This window comes from Cricetulus griseus, chromosome X, assembly GCF_003668045.3.
Source record: "Cricetulus griseus strain 17A/GY chromosome X, alternate assembly CriGri-PICRH-1.0, whole genome shotgun sequence".
Lineage (NCBI taxonomy): Eukaryota > Metazoa > Chordata > Mammalia > Rodentia > Cricetidae > Cricetulus > Cricetulus griseus.
This window is the reverse complement of record NC_048604.1, coordinates 65,920,052-65,936,500: the sequence shown is the minus strand read 5'-3', so window position 1 is coordinate 65,936,500 and position 16,449 is coordinate 65,920,052. Positions and strand designations below refer to the sequence as shown.

The following is a 16,449-nucleotide window of genomic DNA, read 5'->3' as shown; positions in this document are numbered from 1 at the left end:
TCCCATTTGAACATGAAATTACTAAGTATTTTCTAATTCCTGTTGGCTCTTTTTTCTTTTTCTTTTCTATTTTTTTAAAAAAAAAACTAGGGATTTGTAATTAGTTTTAGCATGTTTTTCAAATATACAGCTGGTTAGAAAGGTCTAAAAACTCAACCACAGATATAGATTTCTTACACTGGGTTAGCAGAGAGGTAACTCTCCCTGAGCATCAGCAAGATAGTCACAGATAACACAAAGTAAATAAGAACCTGGAATCTTTACACAACAGTTTCTTCAAACTTCAGAATATCCAATATGGAAAACAGTTTTTACTGCTTTGCTTTTCAAAACGCCAAAGGATATAGGGTGAGGAGTGCAACACTTAGAGCAATTATGCATTTACTTTGGGGGAGATCGATCAGGATTTTAAAAAACTTACTCTCCAGTATTTGATGAAATAGCTGAAGACTGTCGTAGCAATGTACAGGCAATAGAGAACGGAATAAGCTAAGAACTGAAGGAAGAATTTGTAGTTGGAAAATCCAATGCAGTTATTGACCCTAAAAAGAAAAGAAAGCTAATTTGAAATCAGGACCTATTGACTGAGAACACACTGATACTTAAGTGGACTAACCAAAGGAAGCACATGACTCCTGCTGCTTCATTACATGTTGTGCAGAAACCCAACAGAGACAGAGGTTCCTTAATATAAACAGACTGGAAAAACAAGTTCACACCTCACTTGCTTCTCTTTTTATTTACCAGCAGAGTCACCTGAACTACCTAATAGCTTTAGAATGGCTCCTGAAAACACCAACGTGGCTTTTCACTGTTAAAAACATGCTGAAGTCTTAGTAGCCACACTTTGATGCACTCTCTTTGTAATTAGGTGATTCCACATTAGTTTTTTAGGTCAGACACACAACTTTTATAGAAGAATCACTGAACTTAACTATCTGTAACATTTCAAAATCAAGTCAGCTAGAAACAGAAACGAATTGCATGATGTTGAAGAAGAGAAATACCTGTGCTGTATTTCATTACTGGGCTCAATTGCTAAAGTTAATGGACAGGAGACTATTAGCTTTGTGACCTCAGTAACTCACTACTATACCTTTACTGGTATTTCCACCCTTGTTTTAAAATGCTATTCCCCCCATATGTACAAAGTACAGTGAATTATAGCAGAAAAAAATGGGCATGTTGCAACTCTGCTTAGGAAAGTGGGTATGGGTACATTAAACAACTTTGACCCTTTTAGAGGATAGAAATGAATCAAAAGGACATACCATGGGCAATGATGGTCCATTTTTAAAACACACCTGCAAAGAGGACAAAATACAGTGTGATAAATGTGGCTATGGAGATGAAGAAACACTTCAAAATTGAACTCAAGGTTTTAGCAATATTTTTACATAGTTCTAGCAAAACTATCTACAGACTTCCACTCCAACATTACTGCCTCCTAAATTACTCACAGGATAATCAAGTCACAGCAATATTCTGGGACTAAGCTTGCAGCAAATGAGAACTCTAGAAGTACAATCTTGAAAGGGATACGGAACTCCAGATGATCGATACGGTGAAAAAGTTCAAGATGCCATCTTTAGTTTTGTTTACTTAGTTTAATAATAATACAAGGAAAATATATGCCTCTGCTTGAATCAAAGGTAAAACATGGGTGGAATAGGCACTCAGGAACAAAGGTATGAAGATTATATAAACTAACACAAAAATGGGTTTTTACAAACCTGGAACAATTTGAGAGGCAAAATAAAATGCAATAAAATAGAAAATAAATATCTATACCTCGGTATTGATTCAAATGATTGAATAAACAAATAAGTGGGGAAGAAGGGACACATCTCCTTATGCAGATGTATGCCAAATAATTTATGCATATATTTACCTTCAAGGAGAGGAATCCTAACTTCCTATTACTTTAGTGTGGAGTTATGTATAGTGACTTCCATCCACAGAGTACAGTTCAGAAATGAGAAGAGGACAGAATAATTTTACACTGGAAACACCTGACAAACATCAGTTGAGAGAGATGTTCAATATTACCACTGTAGTCAAAAGTCATGTCTATATGTACCCTTGATACCATGTAATGAGGATAGAACTTTAGCTCAGTGTTCTTCTTCCACATCACCCCATTACAATGACCAGAAGAAAAGAGCAAACAATTTTAACCAACGAAAAATTTATAAAGCATCTGATTCTTAATTCCCCCAAACTGTAAAGGTTATCAAAGCCAAGTAAACTCTGAGAAATCATCACGGGTTAGAGGACCTACAGAGATATGACTACTTAATGTAATGTGGTATGCTGGATGGGACCTTGGAACAGAAAAAGAATATTAGGGGGAAAGTGAGGATATCTAAAAAGTATATTCCAGTTAAAAATTATACATAAATCATTCAAAACAGATATACTCATATGCATACAAAATGATATCTGGACAAAGATATTTATATGGCATTGGTTTGAATAGCAAAAGCTGTAAATTACATAGAGGTTCACTAATAGAACATTTCATTTTTTGAACATTTTGTTTTTAGCTAAGCTATATTACAATAGAATACAATGAAAAACAGTGTCCCAATATTGGTTTATTAATTTTACAAATGTATCACACTAATGGAACATATTAATAATAGGGGAAAGTGGGTGTTGGACATATGAGAACTCTTCACAATAAATCTATAAATCTGAAATCATTTCAAATGCAATGTTTCTTTTGAAAATGCAGTATTAGTTTTCTATCTTTAGATTAGAATGATTATCACCCCTGTGAAAGTGTTTGGCATGTGTTCATTATGCCTCAAAAGAAATGCTCTTATCTAGGCATGGTTACATGTTAGGATCAGTCATTTTGTTGTCTAGGCAACCATCAGTAGCCAGCATCAGCCCAGAGAAAGTAGAGTTGTCACTTACATAGCACACACAGAACAGTGATGGCAGCGGTCTGGCTTGATTAGAAGGCACCGGTCACAGAACCGTACAGCTATAGGAAATAGAAGGTAATTAGTACAAGTTCAGGGCCAATATAAGACCCTACCATTTACTAGTTTGTGGATATATCTTGTTATACACTGACTTAGATGGTCGAATGTATCTCAAGCTACTAAGCAAAAAGGTAGTAACATAGCAGATTGTGACAGGTGATTTTTTTGTGTTAGACCAGTCTTAAGAGCACCTTTAAGGGATAATAGAAGGGGGAAAGTTTCCTATTTGAATAACTGACCACAAGGTTTTGTATCATAAACTAACTACTATCAAGTGTGTCAGTGATTTGGAAACTCGTTTAGTCTGTTTATTCCAATTTTCCTCTCTGAAAATAAGAATTTACTTCCTATTTGCAGAGGTTAGATTGTATAAGATAGATACAATCCCTACAGCATGATAAAGAATGTGGTTCTCAGGATAACAATTTGGAGAAAAGAAGAGATGTTTTATCTACAACAATTTGTTGAATTCTCAATCTTATAGATAAATAGAAACCTATGCCATATCAAGTGCCATGATCAAGGTCATGACACAGCAAATGAATAGCAGGGCTCTAACCTGTACAGCTGTTTTTCTGTTGATTTGGGTTTTGTTCATATATATAGATATATGAATCATCTTCCTCATTCCTTTCTTTCTTTCCAAATTAAAGGCATTTATTATTCTTTTCTTCTCCATTTTCTCATTTACTGATAGAATATTGCTATGTATAATTGTATAAATATCTTATTAAAAGGTACAGATAATTTGAGAAATATAACAATTCTATCTAAAGTGTGCATTGGGCACATAGAAATGATTTAACACAATAGGCTGCAAATTCAGCAGAGTCCAGCATTCATTTCTACTAATGAGTGTTTGTGTGTATGTGTGGCGGGGGGAGGAAGAGAGAGAGGGAAGGAAGGGGAGAGAAAGAGTGTACCATTTTTCAATATATGCCTGCAATAGTTCTGTAATTGATCATTCTCCCTTTGTTGTTGCTTCCTGATAGTACTTAATATACAGAATTGCTAGATGATTTATTAACAAGTAAATCAAATCATATTATCCACTTGGCACAGTGAATTTCCAAGATGTTAATAATAAATCCAAATTCTATATGCCTTGAGGCTTCTGCATAGTTTTTCAAACATCCTTTGTACTACTGTCTATTCTCCATGCCCTAGTGACATTCGTTACCTGTCTGCCCTTGTGAAACTGAAACCTTTTGCCCATCTTATGGCCTTTACAGTTCTTTGTTTTTTTATTTTTATAATTGTAATTAGGCCAATTTTAAATTAGAAACAAGCTTCTTTTACATGTCAATCCTAGTTCCCTCTCCCTCCTCTCCTCCCCTGTCCCCCTACTCCCTATCCCATCCCCTTTCTGCTCCCCAGGGAGGGTGAGGCCTTCCATGGGGATCTTCAAAGTCTGTCATATCATTTAGAGCAGGGCCTAAGCCCTCTCCTGTGTGTCTAGGCTGAGAGAGTATCCCTTTATGTGGAGTGGGCTCCCAAAGTACATTTGTGTAGTAGGGATAAATACTGATCCACTACCAGAGACCCCATAGATTGCCCAGACCTCCAAACTGACATTCTCATTCAGGGGGCCTGGAACAGTCCTATGCTGGTTTCCAAGCTATCAGTCTGGGGTTCTTTATGTCTTTAGTGATCATCTCTGTGTTCTTTGAATGGTTTAACAGCTAATTTTATTTGTCAACTTAATTGGTGTGCTGGTTAGTTTTTGTCAGCTTGATATAAACTTAAATCTACTAAGAAGAGGGAAACTGAACTGAGAAATTACCTCTATCAGGTTGGTCTGTGGGCATGACTGTGGAGTATTTTCTCGATTGATTATGATGTCTGAGGGCCCAGCTATTTAATAGATGGTGCCATCCTTGGGCAAGTGGTCCTGGATTGTAAAGAAAGCTAGCTGAGAAAGCCATGGAGAGCAATCCAGTAAGCAGTGCTCCTCCAAGTTCTCTGCTTCAGTTCCTGCCTTGAGTTCATGCCTTAACTACCCTTGGTGATGGAATGTTATTTTGAGTATAAAATGAAATCAACCCATTTCTCTCCAAGTGTCTTTTGCTCAGTGTTTTATCTTAACAACAGAGAAGACAACTAGGTATCCATATGTTTGTGTTCCTACTTTGAGTCACTGCCTTGACTCCCTACGTGATGGAATGTTACCTAAGAATTTAAGATGAAATAAACCCTTTCCTCCCCAAGTAGCTTTTGGTCAATGTTTTATCACAGAAACAGAGAGATGAACCAAGACAATTGGTTACCCACATATTTGGATAAGTTTTATATCTATATGTCTGAGGGTGTTTCTAGAAGAAAGTAGCCTTTGCATTGGTAACTCAGAAAAGCAGATCATCTGCAGTGTGGGTTGGCTTCATTTAATCTGAAATGGACTTTAATAGGAAAAAATGGGGCAGAGAAAGGGAGAATCTGCTCTCTTCCTGACTGCATTAACTAGGACATCAGTCTCCTGCTTCTCTTCAACTAGATCTTAAGAAATTTGGACTCCTTTTTCCTCAGGTCTTCAGACTTGAACTGAAAATTGCACCATCAGCCCTCTGGTTCTCAAGGTTTTGGATTTATCCTAGAATCTACACTCTTGGTTTTCCTCAAACTAGAGTTATACCACCACCTTTTCTGGGACTGCAGCTTTTATATGTGGATAGTGGGCATTTTTAGCTTTTGCAGTTGCCTGAACTAAATTCTCACATTAAATTATCTATCACCTACCTACCTATCTACCCATCCATCCATCCATCCATCCATCCATCCATCCATCCATCCATCCTATAGTCATTTTTTCTACCTTATCTAATCTACTGGTTACCTTTCCTCAGAGAATCATAAGTAATATAGCTTTTGATACTGAGACTGATTCTAGAGGAAAAAAACTATTTTTAATGATTTTTTAAAATTTGTCTCCAGTTTGACCTTTTGCAAGTGGGTTGCTTGTGTTAGCCAAATTAAATTTTTAAAATTTGATTTAATTAAATTAAACTAATTACTACCTTTCAGTAGTAAACAGGGTACTGGTAATCCATGATATACTCTGGCAGTGTATGTGTGTAAAGTACCTCCAAGAAATACTATCAATCACCACAAGAGGCAAGGAGACAGGCATATATATATTAAGAAAACTGACAAAGATAATGAGGTTGGATTGTTGTTCCTAACAGCACTGGAAAAGTAATGAAAGAAAAGAATGCGATATGGGTTTCAAATTTCCTGCTCAAGTACTATATAAATGACCTAAAAGCGTCTATGCTTCTCCTGAAGGAGATGCTTATCTCATAGCCACAGGACAGGGATTAGTGAAAATCAAATACAGAGTTTCATCTTGAGACCACTTAAATTACAATGCAAGTTGAACTCCTGCTCTTACAGGAGGTTTACTGATAAACTGGGGCACTGACTGTGAAACAGTAGGATTCTGTAAGAAGAACTGGTGAAGCCAGGGATATCAAACTCCTAAATTCCACTGAATCTTCTCTGCCTCACTATTGCCAGCAGAAAGCAGCCTCTTCATTATCAATGGTATTAACTTTTCCATCCTTGAATGAAGGGATGCACTAGGAAACAGTGGCTACATACAGCACAATGCTGACTCTCCTCAGGACCCACTCTTCTTTGATTCTAGATCTACAATTAGACCAAAGTATCAGCACACACATAAAGGTGAAGTGCAAAGTGTGACCCATGAGGATGCACAATACATTTGAAAAGAACTACTTGAGTTTTGTAATATAAATACATAAACCCAGAGAAAATGTATTGGAGCAGATATTAAAGATATCGAGCAAGTTGAAAGGAATATGAAGTTAGATCTGGGTGAATTTAATAAAGTATAAAGAGAGATTCTGCATTAAGTTTGAAGATTAGGAAGGTCAAGTACTACACATTCTTGTTTCCTTGTGGAAGCTAAAACTGATTCATAGATGAAGAATGTAGAATAGTAGTCACTAGAAGTGAGGAAGAGTTGTAGGGAGCAGGATAGAAGAAGTGCATAGTTACTTTTCTATTGCTGCTACAAAACCCTATGATAAAGGCAACTTATTGAAGAGTGCATTTGGGCTTATGGCTCCAGGTTAGAGTCCACAATGGTGGAACAAAGGCATATATTTGGAATCACTAGAAAGAAGCAGAGAAAACAAACTTGAAATTGTGAGTCTTTACAATCTTAAAGTTGGCCTCCAGTGACATACTTCCTCCAACAAGGATACAACTCTTAAGTCATCCTAAACACCACCAACAACTGGGATCAAGTATTCAATCTCACAAGACTATAGGGGATATCTTATTCAAACCATCAGAAAAAGGTTAGATAATGGGCATCAAAATACAGTCATAAATAGGAGGAATAATTTCTACTGTTCTACAGCATGAGGGTTACAATAATTTATTATATATTTCAGAATGAATGTGAAGAAAGAAACTGAAAGTTTGCTAATGTACAAAAGGTGATAAATGCTTAAGAAGATGAAAATTCTAATTACTGACTTAATTTTCACACTGTATATTTGTTTCAAATGCTACATTGTGTCCCATAAATATGGAAAATTATTCTGTCTCAATAATAAAAAGAATCAGACATTAAATAAAATATGTCTCTGAGTATAATTTACCACATATGCATTTAGTTCAAATCTCCTGTTTTTATCATATTTCTATACTACTACTTAAAATTACATACTTTTCTATGTGATATTGATAAGAATTGCCACACCCACCTAGAGTCTAGCCAGCTGAGTTCACCTGATCCATTTCTCCACACACTCTCCAACCACCAACTGGAGCTTGGGTCCTACACCCAGTGCCCTGGCCTAATCTGGCCAATCTGGCTTGTGCAACCCCAAACCTCCAGGCTCTGTCCAGTACCTTTGTCATCTACCACCAACCTATACACCCCTCATGTGCCCATCTAGGGTTTCCTCCCAGCCAGGCCCTGAAAAACTTGCATCAGAGTCTAGCCAGGTGAGTCTGCCTGATCCTCTCCAAATCTCCAGATCTAGCCTGGGCCCAACATCCAGTGTCTAGGCCTATTTGGGACAACCTTGATCCCACTGCCCACAAACCCACAGGTCCTAAGAACTACATACAACCTCTCTTCCCAACAAAGTGCTCAATCTTCTTCCATGGACTAGTCAGGTGAGTCCACCTGATCATTTCCTTTCTCATCCCCCTAAAATCCCAAGTCAGTGACATAGAATGATCTTCAATAAGGTCATAGAAGAAAAAAAATCCCCAAACTAAGGAAAAGCAGACCCATACAGTAAGTACATAGAACTCCAAATTGACAAGGTCAAAAAGAAATATTCCCATGGCATATCATAGTTAAAATACTAAGTATATAGAACAAAGAAAGAATAGTAAAAGCTGCAAGAAAAAAAAAAACACACAAGTCACATGTAAAGGAAACCCATGAGAACAATAGCTGATTTCTTCATGGAAACTCTGGAAGCCAGAAGTGCCCAGAGCAATGCATTCCAAGTTCTAAAGGACCATGACTATCACCCTAGCCTACTGTACCCAGAAAACTTATCTGTCATAGTTGAAGAAAAAAAGAAAAACTTCACATGATACAAAGAGCTATAAAAACTTTTATAACCAGCAGACCAACCCTAAATAAAATACAAGAAGCAGCACTTCAGCTGAAGAATAAACATAGCCAAGAGACTGTAGAAAGAAAACAAATGAATCTGTAATTACTGAAACATGAAGTACCGAGAACACAAAGAAACAAAAACACAATGGCTGCAATCAACATATACCTTTCAATAAAAACTTTAAATATCAATGGCCTCAATTCTCCAATCAAAAAACACACGCTGGCTGAACGGATCAAGAAACAAAATCAATCTTTCTGTTGTTTTTAAGAAACTCATCACTAGGCACCAATGTAGAGGGAAAGGATGGACAAACATATTTCAATCAAATGAGACCAGTGAGCAAGCAAGCATTGCATCCTAATATCTGACAATATAGACTTCCAACTAAAACTAATCAGGAGTTATAAAAAAGGGCATCTTATTTTAATCAAGGGAACAAGTAAACAAGAAGATATTACTATCTTTAGTATATATATCCAACAAATTCTGATATGCCTAATTTTATAAAAAGCATACTGAAATTAAAGTCATAGACTAACTTAAGTTCACTAATAGTAGGTGATTTCAATGCCTTATTTTTTCCCAATAGACTTGTCATCTGGACAAAAAACAACAGAGGAAACATTGGAATTTAGTTGACCTCATACATTAAATGGACTTAACAGATACCCACACAAACAGCAGAGGTATACATTCTATTAAGCAGCCCATGGAAACTCTCTAAAACAGGCCACATCACAAAACACAAAACAAATCTTTTTGCTTTTTTTTAATAAAAAATTTTGTATTTACTTAGAAGCATTCAGAATGTCAACAAAACAGCTGCATTTTTTTTTTTTGCAATTACAGAGTGGTATTCAGTTAACAGAACAATTATCTTCGTATAAGCTGCATCAAAGACAACTGAAGATGGAAAAAAAACAAAACAAAAACAAAAAAGAAAAAAAAACCTACCGTCCCCATATATAACTAATTTGTGCTGTGCACCAACAAGAACCTGCTTTAAATTTCCATGCCAATTTACAACCCCCAGACTGTACCAGGCAAGGTTAGTGGCTATTGAAAATACCACCAGGACAGGGCTATCTAAAGACACATTCGGTAGTGTGTTAACTATACAAAAAAAGACACTGTACAGTTTAAAAACAAATCTTACACAGCCTTACATTTCAATTTTTTTCTCTAAAAGGAGTTGTGTACAGGGGGGTTAAATGCTTTATAGACAAAAAAAAAGAAACTGCGCTAGAACCAACTTATTCATCATCATCATCTTCTTCATCTTCGTCTTCCTCTTCTTCCTCCTCTTCCTCATCCTCTTCATCCTCCTCATCATCTTCCTCTTCCTTCTTTTTCTTGCTCTTTTCTGCCTTAACCACCCCCTTTTTCGCTGCATCGGGTTTTCCTTTAGCTCTGTAAGCAGCAATACCCTTTTCGTGCTTCTCCTTCGGCTTGGCAGCCTTCTTTTCACAGGGCTGCTTGTCCTCTGCAGCAGTGTTGTTCCACATCTCTCCCCGTTTCTTTGCAGCATCACCAATGGACAAGCCTGGGTGTTCTCCTTTGATTTTTGGGCGATACTCAGAACAGAACAAGAAGAAGGCCGAAGGAGGCCTCTTGGGTGCATTGGGGTCCTTGAACCTCTTTTTGGTCTCCCCTTTGGGGGGGGATGTAGGTTTTCATTTCTCTTTCATAACGAGCCTTGTCAGCCTTTGCCATGTCCTCAAATTTCCCCTTTTCTTTAGCAGACACGGTCTTCCAATTTTCTGAGCACTTCTTCAAGAACTCTGAGAAGTTGACAGAAGCATCCGGGTGCTTCTTCTTGTGTTCCTCTCGGCAAGTTTGCACAAAGAATGCATATGAGGACATTTTGCCTCTAGGCTTCTTAGGATCTCCTTTGCCCATGTTTAGTTGATTTTCGTCCGCGAGGCACAGAGTCGCCCAGTGCCCGTCCAGCTCGCGCTTGCCCCGGCGCTGTCTCTATGGAGCTCAATGTACTGCAATCGCTGTGAGAGCGGGAGCCAGACGCAGCCCTCTTTTTACTTTTTATAATTTATTTTTAATTTCTTTTTACATTCCAACCACAGTTCTCCCTCCCACCCCTCCTCCCGCCCCATTGACTCCCCCCAAGCCTAGCCCCATCCATTCTTCCCAATGAGTAAGGGCTCCTATGAGGAGTCAACAAAGTCTGACATGTTAAGTTGGGGCCAGTCTAAGTTGCTCCCCCCACAATTAAGGCTGAGCATGTATTCCATCATATGGAATAGACTCCAACAAGCTAACTCATGCACCACGGATAGATACTGGTCCTATTGCCAGGGTACCATCAGATAGTCCAAGCTTCACAACTGTCTCCCACATATGGAGGGCCTAGTTAGATTCCATGGAGGCTTCATAGCTGTTGGTCTAGAGTTTGTTATTCCACAAGCTTGGCTCAGCTGTCTCTGTAGATTTCTCCATCATGATCTTGACCTCCCTTGCTCATACATTCCCTTCTCCCTCTCCAACTGCATTCCCGGAGCTTGGCCTGGTGCTTGGTTGTGGATCTATGCATCTGGTTCCATGAATTACTGGATGAGGGCTCTATGATGATAGTTGGGCTATTCTTCAATCTGATTACAGGGGAAGGCCAGTTCAAACATCTTCTCCACTATTGCTGGGAGTCTTAGCTGGGGTCATCATTGTGGATTCTCGGGAATTTCCCTGGCACCAGGTTTTTCCCTAATCCCATAGTGGCTCTCTCTATCAAGACACCTCTTTCATTGCTGCCCCCCTCCCTGCACCATTCTGTTCCCTCATGTTCTCATTCCCCTTTCCCTCCCCTTGTCCCCAGTTTACCCATCTCATCTAATTTCCCTTCCCAGGGCAATCCATTTATCTCTTGGTCTGTTCTGTCCACAAAATAAATCTTAACAAATTTGGAAATATTGAAAATACTTCATGTATCTTATCTGACCATAATACAATAAAACTTAAAATTGACAGCAAACAAATTTCTAGTAAATACACAAACTCATAGATAATAAACAATTCATTACTGAATGAGGGAGTCAATGGAGAAGTAAAAAAAAAACTTCTTGAAACTAAATGAAAATGAAAACACAACACAAAAACATCTGGGATACTTTTAAAGTAACTGTAAATACAGGGGAAATTTGTAGCTTGAAGTGTCTATATTGAAAAACCTTCAGAAAAGTAAAATAAACCCCAATTTAAAAAATAAGAAAGAGAAAAAAATAAATGACTTATTGGTGCAACCCCCAAATTTGGAAAAACAACAAATTAAACCCAAACTCAGTCTATGGAGAAATAAAATCAGAACAGAAATTAATGAAATAAAAACAAAATTTTACAATGAATCTAAGAGCTGGTTCTTTGAGAACATAAACAATATTGACAGATCTTTGGCCCAACTAATCAAAAGGAAAAAGATTTGACCCAAATTAGAAATAAACAGGGAAACATTATAATAAACACAAATAAATTCAGAATATTATAAATGAATACTTTAAAAACTTGTATTCCATTAAGTTAGAAATCTTAAAGAAATGGATGATTTTCTTGATTCATCTAGTTTACCAAAATTAAATCACGAAGAGAGCAACAACCTAAACAGAACTATAATAAACGAGATTAAAATAGAAAGTCTTCCGATTTAAAAAAAGTCTAGACGCAGATGGACTCACAGCAGAATTCTACCAGACTTTCAAAGAAGATCTATAGCCAATATTTTTCAAATTATTCAAAAATTAGAAAGAGAAGGAAACTCCTTTTAGGAGTTTCTAATAAGGAGGGAGATCAATACAGAAGGAGAGGGAGAGGGAGGAGGGTAAAATAATAGTAAGGAAGTCTGAAAAAGCCATACAGAATTATATTATTATCTATGTAACCAACAATACATGTAATGCATAGAAATATATGATATATACATATATATGATATATATGATATGATATATATGATAATATATATTATATATGGTTTAAATGAAAATTTTCCACCTGGGCACACCTAGAGCTATAGACTATCTACTAAAAACTTCAATGCTAAGCATAAGAAGCCCTCTTTTGAGTTGTTGGTCAGGGTTGTCCGAGAGACTCCCAAAACATTACAGGCTATTGCTATTGTCTTTGGTTGCCTCCTAGAGGTTTAAGGTAAGTCCCTATTGCTAAAGAAGTCATATATACTTTGGATATAGGATTCAGAAGAATCAAACTGGATCTGACCTAAAAGTCTCTGCCTCCTTCCTAAAGATCAGAATTCGTGGTACCAGGGGAGGGAAGCAACCAACAGTCCTAGTCTGCTATGATGTCTATGAGCTACAATAATGACCAGCATGGCATAAAAACTCTAAGGGTGCAGTAGTAGCATGCATACCTTTGCAGAAACCAGTAGCTCTCTAATTAGATTGAAGGCCTGCTCAACAAGAGGAAAATCATTCCTGGTACTGGGAACCAATTCACCAACCCAGGACTAGTGAGGTGTGTCTCTCCTGAAGGAGAACACACAAACTTCCATTTTACTAAACCAGCATAGTCCCTAACTACACCCTAAATATTTATTCTTACATCCATACATATGCAGAGTTCATAACCCTCATCAATGAAGCATCTCTGTGCAATGAACAGACCATTACAGAAAAACACAACTGATCAAAGTGCAGAGTTGGGGAACCCAGTCCCAACTTATACACCTATAACACAACTCCTGGAACTAAAGCTCAGGAAAAGTTACAGAAGAGGTGGCAGACAGATTGTAATAGAGAGGAAAAGGAAGTCTGCTGTGAGATTGTATGTCTCTTAGAAATGTCAGAACCACTATGCACATGAAATCTCATCAACAGGACTGCCTAAACAAAACCTGAACAAGGACAACATGCCAACATGGAAGGAGAAAAATCACATGGGGCTTCAACCCTAGATAAAGAACTACAGGGAACTAAAGAATGCTGGTAACAGAAGAAATAGTCTTCCCCAGGGAAAAGAACACCAAAGCCTATTCAATACCAAGTATTCAGCCCTAAAGTCATATATATACAAGTATCATTATATGAAATGAGCTGGTTGTATTTACGTACTTAGGCATATATTTATTAACAATAATTAAAGAAAGGACACAGTCAGCAAGACAAAACGGCAGCCCACAGACTGGGAAATGATATTCACCAACCCCACATCTGACAGAGGGCTGATCTCCAAAATATACAAAGAACCCAAGAAGCTAGTCTCCAAAACACCAAACATCCCAATTAAAAAGTGGGGTACAGAACTAAATAGACTATTCTTAAAAGAGGAATCTAAAATGGCTGAAAGACACATAAGAAAGTGTTCAACATCCTTAGCAATCAGGGAAATGCAAATCAAAACAACTCTGAGATACCATCTTACTCCTATCAGAATGGCTAAAATCAATAACACCAATGACATTTTATGCTGGAGAGGATGTGAAGAAAGGGGAACACTCCTCCACTGCTGGTGGGAGTGCCAACTTGTACAGCTACTTTGGAAATCAGTATGGCGACTCCTCAAGAAAATGGGAATCAGTCTACCATAAGATCCAGCAATTCCACTCCTAGGCATATACCCAAAAGAAGCACATTCATACAACAAGGACATCTGTTCAACGATGTTCATAGCAGCACTATTTGTAATAGCCAGAAACTGGAAGCAGCCTAGATGCCCCTCTACCAAAGAATGGATAGAGAAAATGTGGTACATTTACACAATGGAGTACTACTCAGCAGAAAAAAACAATGGAATCTTGAAATTTGCAGGAAAATGGATGGAACTAGAAGAAACCATTCTGAGTGAGGTAACCCAATCACAAAAAGACAAACATGATATGTACTCACTCATATGTGGATTTTAGACATAGAGTAAGGATTACCAGCCTACAATCCACATTGCCAGAGAAGCTAGTAAACAAGGAGGACCCTAAGAGAGACTTACATGGTCCCCTGGAGAAGGGGAAAGGGTCAAGATCCCCTGAGAAAATTGAGAGCCTGGGAAGAGAGGGGAGGGAGCTACGAGAATGAGAAGGGAAGAAGAGGAAGGATGCAGAGGTCATGAGGGAGCAGAAAGGTTGAGTCAGGTGAAGAACAGAAGAAAGGGTATGCCATAGATAGGGTTTTAGTTGGGGGTGGTAGGGGAGGATGGGAGGGAGAAGGGAACTGGGATTGGCATGTAAATCAATCTTGTTTCTAATTCAAATAAAAAAGATTAAAAAAATAAAGATCAGATAAACAGTAAAAAAAAAGAAATCGAAGTCACGAATTTGAGAAGAAGCAAGGGGTTGAATGAGAAAGGTTGGAGGAAGGAATGGAAAAAGGGGAAATGATGTAATGATGTAATTTAATAAAAAAGAATTTCTATTCATAAGAGACCTGGCCTGTCTAATTCTGTATTCCTATTACTTGGACCAGTGTCTCACACATAATATTCACTTAAAAATCAGTATGCAAGTTTTTTATTAACTGCTTTTCTTGCTTATATAATAAAATACCTAGATAAAACAACTCAAGGGAAGACAGATTTATTACCTCTTAACAGATACCTGCTGAATGAACAAGTGGTGAAGAAATAACCATCGTATGTATGCATGGGGACTGACTGAGTAGGGATGCCAGAATCTTCTTAGAGTGATGGTAATTTTTCAGCAGCTTTGATTACAAGTGTGTATATTTTTCAAAACATGTTGAACTGTACACTTAAGATTTTGCATGTTTTCATATGCAAATTTTACTCACAAAAATACATATCTAGGTGGCTATGTATTGACATTGCTATTTGTTTTTAAATGCATCATAAAAAATAAGATGATCCAATGGAAAACAGAGTGTTGAATGAATATAAGGACAGGAATGTAATAAAGCAGTATGATAAAATGTTAGTAGTAGAATCCAGGGTATTATAGTTACTTACAATTCTCCTGACTTTGATAGGTGTTTGGATTTTTTTCTAATGAAATGTGAGTTTGAGAAGATGGGAGGAAAAGGATGCTAGCCTGACAACATGGATGACTTGCTGTTCCTTACATTCCTGCTAGCTGACTCTCCGACTGAGATGATGAACTGACCTCCACTCCCGGTTCTTGTGTACACTGGTAGCTTCTTGGCCATATCCACAAGCATCTGCTTCTGGACCTCAGGTCTCTCTTCATTTTCATAGCGCTCCTTGTCTGTATAGGACAAGTGGAACTGGAAGCAGAATAGGCAAGGCTTTACTCTCGCAGAAAGGATTGAAAGCAACCATAACTACCTAAATGAAAATATTTATTATCTGCCCTTAAACTCCAAATACCAATTTGTCTCATACATTTCTTTGGCTAAATATCTTATCAGATAGGTGGTGATCTTTTTTAAATATTAAAAATAAAACATAACACTTAGATTAAGTGTATTGTTCATGGTTCTACTGAATCAACTTATAAGTAGCAAAGCTGGTCCTAAATGCACTTCATGCAATTCTAAGACTTATATTCTTTCCATTCCATTATACCATGTATGATGGTATATACAGTTGTGTAATACATTGTTGCCATGATTCCATCAATGAGTAGCAATACTCATTGAGTGCCAATTGCTTTTTCACAGGTCCATAATGTTGATGACACTTACAGAAAAGCTGGATGAAATGGCTTGTAATATTACCTGCACAACTGAAATTTTGCAAATGGGTAGAAATTTGGATATCCTCACTAGTTGATACAGAACTTTTGCCAATTTAATGCTACATTTTGCTAATCCTGCCTAAGATAGCCTAATTATTTTTTCAAAGTAATATATATTTGAAAACTTTTCTTTAGTCTACACAAAAGGATAGACAGAGGTGAAAAAGGAAAGGATTTATGGTGGG

At 37.4% G+C, this 16,449-nt stretch overlaps 1 protein-coding gene and 1 pseudogene across 1 annotated transcript in view; both read right to left on the bottom strand.

Moving 5' to 3' along the window:
- Window positions 1-16,449, bottom strand: part of Zdhhc15 (zinc finger DHHC-type palmitoyltransferase 15) — a 102,405-nt gene that overhangs the window by 32,309 nt on the left and 53,647 nt on the right. Inside the window, exons 4-7 of the mRNA XM_027432885.2 lie at window positions 15,671-15,791; window positions 2,923-2,992; window positions 1,272-1,304; window positions 422-542 (exon numbers count right to left, since the gene is read on the bottom strand). Coding sequence (XP_027288686.1) covers window positions 422-542; window positions 1,272-1,304; window positions 2,923-2,992; window positions 15,671-15,791 — 345 coding nt within the window. The remainder of the gene's footprint in view (window positions 1-421; window positions 543-1,271; window positions 1,305-2,922; window positions 2,993-15,670; window positions 15,792-16,449) is intronic.
- LOC107980259 lies at window positions 9,430-10,565 on the bottom strand (annotated as a pseudogene).